This window comes from Fonticula alba (assembly GCF_000388065.1).
Source record: "Fonticula alba strain ATCC 38817 unplaced genomic scaffold supercont2.3, whole genome shotgun sequence".
Lineage (NCBI taxonomy): Eukaryota > Rotosphaerida > Fonticulaceae > Fonticula > Fonticula alba.
Window position 1 is genome coordinate 1,335,432 of NW_009242973.1, and position 3,721 is coordinate 1,339,152.

The 3,721-nt window shown below is 65.0% G+C and overlaps 2 protein-coding genes across 2 annotated transcripts in view; one reads left to right on the forward strand and one right to left on the reverse strand.

The window, feature by feature from the left end:
* The window catches only part of H696_02085 (hypothetical protein), a gene marked incomplete at both ends in the record, with an annotated part of 857 nt that extends 352 nt beyond the window's left edge, over positions 1-505 (forward strand). The window contains 2 exons of the mRNA XM_009495982.1: positions 40-177; positions 254-505. Of these exons, the coding sequence (XP_009494257.1) occupies positions 40-177; positions 254-505 (390 nt within the window). The remainder of the gene's footprint in view (positions 1-39; positions 178-253) is intronic.
* A 185-nt stretch (positions 506-690) lies between these two features.
* The window catches only part of H696_02086 (hypothetical protein), a gene marked incomplete at both ends in the record, with an annotated part of 7,012 nt that continues 3,981 nt past the window's right edge, over positions 691-3,721 (reverse strand). The window contains 5 exons of the mRNA XM_009495983.1: positions 691-792; positions 996-1,261; positions 1,400-1,547; positions 1,687-1,822; positions 2,955-3,000. Of these exons, the coding sequence (XP_009494258.1) occupies positions 691-792; positions 996-1,261; positions 1,400-1,547; positions 1,687-1,822; positions 2,955-3,000 (698 nt within the window). The remainder of the gene's footprint in view (positions 793-995; positions 1,262-1,399; positions 1,548-1,686; positions 1,823-2,954; positions 3,001-3,721) is intronic.

Genomic DNA, 3,721 nt, shown 5'->3' on the forward strand with positions numbered 1-3,721 from the left:
CCTGCCAGCTGACATTCCCATGCTGATCCCGGTTCCCAGACCATCGGCGTGTCCAAAACCTTCTTCAAGCTGCCGGGAATCGAGGCCGAGGACGTGTCCAGCCGGGCGGCCGCGGAACTCACCCAGTCCGGGTCCTTCTTCGATCTGATCGACAGCTCAGGCAGGGTCAAGGGTCGCGTGCGCACCACCTCACCTTGCCGCCGCGCCACGCCCACCTCCTTGGCCACAGCTAACCCCTCCCCGCTCCTCGCAGGCTATGCGCGCAACGAAGAAGTCCTCCCGGCCGATCTTCGTGTCGGTTGGCCACCGGGTCAGCCTGGACACGGCCGTGCGAGTGGTTCACGGATCGTGCGAGTTCCGGCTGCCGGAGCCCATCCGCCACGCGGATCAGGTGTCTCGCACCCTGCTCAAGGCCTTCTGCCTCAATGCCTCGACCGGCCAGCGGCCGTGGTCCCTGGCCGGGGGCCCGGAGTTTTCGGAACGTGTCTTCCCCACTGCGAAGTAGCACGCCTCCCCGTGAATACACTCACAACTATGCCTCATGGTCGAGCCACGTCGATACACATGTGCACACTGGTGCATGTTCGCGCTGCTGGCGCACATATATTGTGTCATGCTGCCCCCCGGCGGCAGATCCGGGGCTACACACACACACACACACGCACATACACACTCGTGCATGTGGCCGAATTACGCCTCATCGCCGGAGCTCTTGCACAGGGCCAGGGCAGAGAACTCGATCGACCCCTCGGAGTTCTTAAAGTAGATGTCGTCGATGACCTTGCAGGCGTCCTGTGCTCGTCGGCAGGGAGAGAGAGAGAGAGAGGGGGGGGGGGGAGCGGCATTTCCCAGGGGCAGGGCGGGCAGGGCACGAAGGGGGAAGTACAGCGTTAGCCATTGGTCATGGTTATTCAAGCGATCTACCGCCGCCACCGTCGCCAGATATCCTGGCAGGCAGCAGGGGGGCATGGGCGGCAGCATGCCCGCACACGCACCTCCAGGAGACTGGACTCGGTGGTGGTGCCATGGAGGACCGGGCCCTCGCGGCGGCCATCCAGCTCGTAAAGCTTGCCCTCATGCTCAACGAAGACCACATAGTGGTGGTTGGTCAGGTTGTCCTCGGGGATCTCGGTCTCGCCCTCCTGCGCCGAGTCATGGTGGTGGTCGCGGATGTCGTCGGACAGCTCGAATGCGCGGGCACGCTCCTCCACCGACAGGTCCTTGTTCTTCTGGTAGAAAATGTCCAGCACCGACTCCTTCTCTGTGTGCAATAGATGTTCACATATGCGTGAAGATGCGTGAGTATATGTATGCGTGCACTCACGTGCACGCACACATTCGGTGCGTGCGCGGGGTGTACGGTGAGAACCAGTGCATGGACGGGGAGAGGAGGACGGACCGATCGGAAGGGCCTTGCGACCATTGAGCAGCGAATGGAAGAGTGCCACAGTGCCGCAGGCATTTTCGACGGTCTGCTGCATGAAGAACACCGAGGCGCTGGTGTCGGCCTTCTTGCCAGCGTACAGCCGAGTTTGGAACTCCTCGATCTGGTGGTCCGAGCAGGAGGCAACACGGCGGGGGGGGGGGGGGGGGGCGGCATTCACATGTGAGTATGCGATTCTTGGGACAGCCCCCAAGGGGCTGGCAATGGAAAGGACCACAGAGACCAACTGGGGGAGGCCGTACCTCCGGAGTAATCGGGTAGATCAGCAGAACAGCGTACACCGGGCGCGGGACCATCGACAGGAGCTCCGGGTCAAAGCCGAAGATGTCCTCGAATGAGGCGGCCGGACTGCCGAGGCGATGGGCGAGGGTGGTGAGGCTCTGGATGCGGGGGTGGTTGTGGTTGTTGTCAGTGGTAAGGAGCGGGAGAGGGGTCGTTTTTGTTGTTTGCTGGACAGTGCTGGAGGATGTAGGCGCAGCGCACCGCGGGAGACGACTCAATCGGGGTCCAGAGAGCATTAGAGGACATGGCTGGGGTAGAGAGAGGGGGGGGGGAAGATGAAGAAGGCGAGGGAGAAGGTGAAAGGGGGAGGGGGAGGGGGGGGGGAGGGCAGTTCGTCTACTACCCAGAGGCGGTGCCCCTTTAGTGCGTGGGCGATTGCGCCAGCCATCTTCGGCAGGTACAAGCGCAGGCACTCGCCCACTCGCGCACTCGATACACACTCACGCACGGACGTCCGCGTCACAGTACTCATGGCCCGCCGGACGCCCGGGATTCGGTGGTGACACCCGGGCCGCTAGTCCCCCGGTGTGGTGGGCGAGAGCAGCCCCCAGCCCCCTCCGGGGGACAGGGGCGCGGGCCCCTCTGAGCGACGGGGATCGTTGGCACTTGCGGGCCGCGATCGGCTACTCATGGTTGTGTGTGTGTCTTTCTTCATCTCTATTGCTGGAGGAGCGGCTTGGGAAGCTGGGCGTCGTCGTCGTCGTAGCCGGCCGGCGCGGGGCGCACCCGGGGATGATGGATCGGGGTGCGATGAAGGGGCAAGGGGACAGCCGCCTCGGGGTCAGCCCCCCCCCCCCCCCCTCGCCCCCGGCCCTTCACCTTCTCTCTAGGCAAATCGGAAGAGGACGTTGCTCTGTGTCACCCGGGCGATAGAACTCCCAGCCGTGGCAAAACGCCTCAGGGGCAGGAGACAGGTCTTTCCCCCGGCCTCTGGGAGCATCTCGAGACGCAGGAGAGAGGTGTTGGTCTGGAGCGCCTGCGCGACTGACTGGGCGAACTGGCGCAGGGTGGCTCGCGAGCGTGATTCTGTGCTTGTGGGTTAGAAGTGGATCCAGATGCGTGTTCTCCCCCCGCCGCTTGGCCTGTGCTCGGCGCCCTGTTCCCCCCCCCCGCGTGGCCACCCGCTGGAAGGAGCCGCAGCGCACCTGGAAGGAAAAGTTTGCGTGCATGTGAGCTCCCTGCGCGAATGGACCGCAGGCAGCAATCCGTCTCCAGGAACCAGACCAACACATCATGGTAGGCGTGGAATTGTTCGGCGTTGCGAAAGTGGTTCTCTAAAGGTCGAGGGGGGAGGGGGGAGGGTGTTGGCCCGCATGTGTGTCGTGTGGTAAGTGTGTGGCTCTCGTGGAGCGCATCGGCCAAGCCCCTCATTCCTGCCCGTCTCTATGTCTAGCCCTCTCGCTCGCCCTCCCCCCCCCCCCCCCCCCCCCCCCCCCCCCCCCCCACCCCCCCCCCCCCCCCCCCCCCCCCCCCCCTCCCTCCCCAGCCTCGTCCAGCCACGAGCCGCCTTGCTCCCCCGCCTGTGCTCGCTGCCCCCCGGCCCTGGCTTCCTCACCTTCGAGCCCTCGCCCCGGCCGCCCTCCTCCACACCATGCCCATGGTTGGCGAACGCCCCGATGCGCCGGCCATTGCCCCCGAGCCGTCCACCGGCCAGGCGGGCCTTCCCTCCGAGTGCCGGAATTTGCCCTCTGGCCCTGATGTTGAGGCCATCAAGGATGCCTGGAGGAGGTGCGTCTTCCCTTTCTCCTCCCCCACGCCATCTGCCCTTTGTGTCAGCCTCGCCCCCCCGCTGGACGCCTCGTCCCTGACGCCCGGATCCTCCTAAATCACAGAGTCCAGGACGCCACCTCCGCCCGAGTGCTTCAAGTGGATCGCTTGCCAGACCGAGTGGCCAGGGTGCTGGCCGAGCCGGCGACTGCCGCGTCCAACATGTTCCTCCTAGGAGGCTTGGATGTCACATTCATGGCATCGGTTCCTTCGGTCAATCTCCCCCCC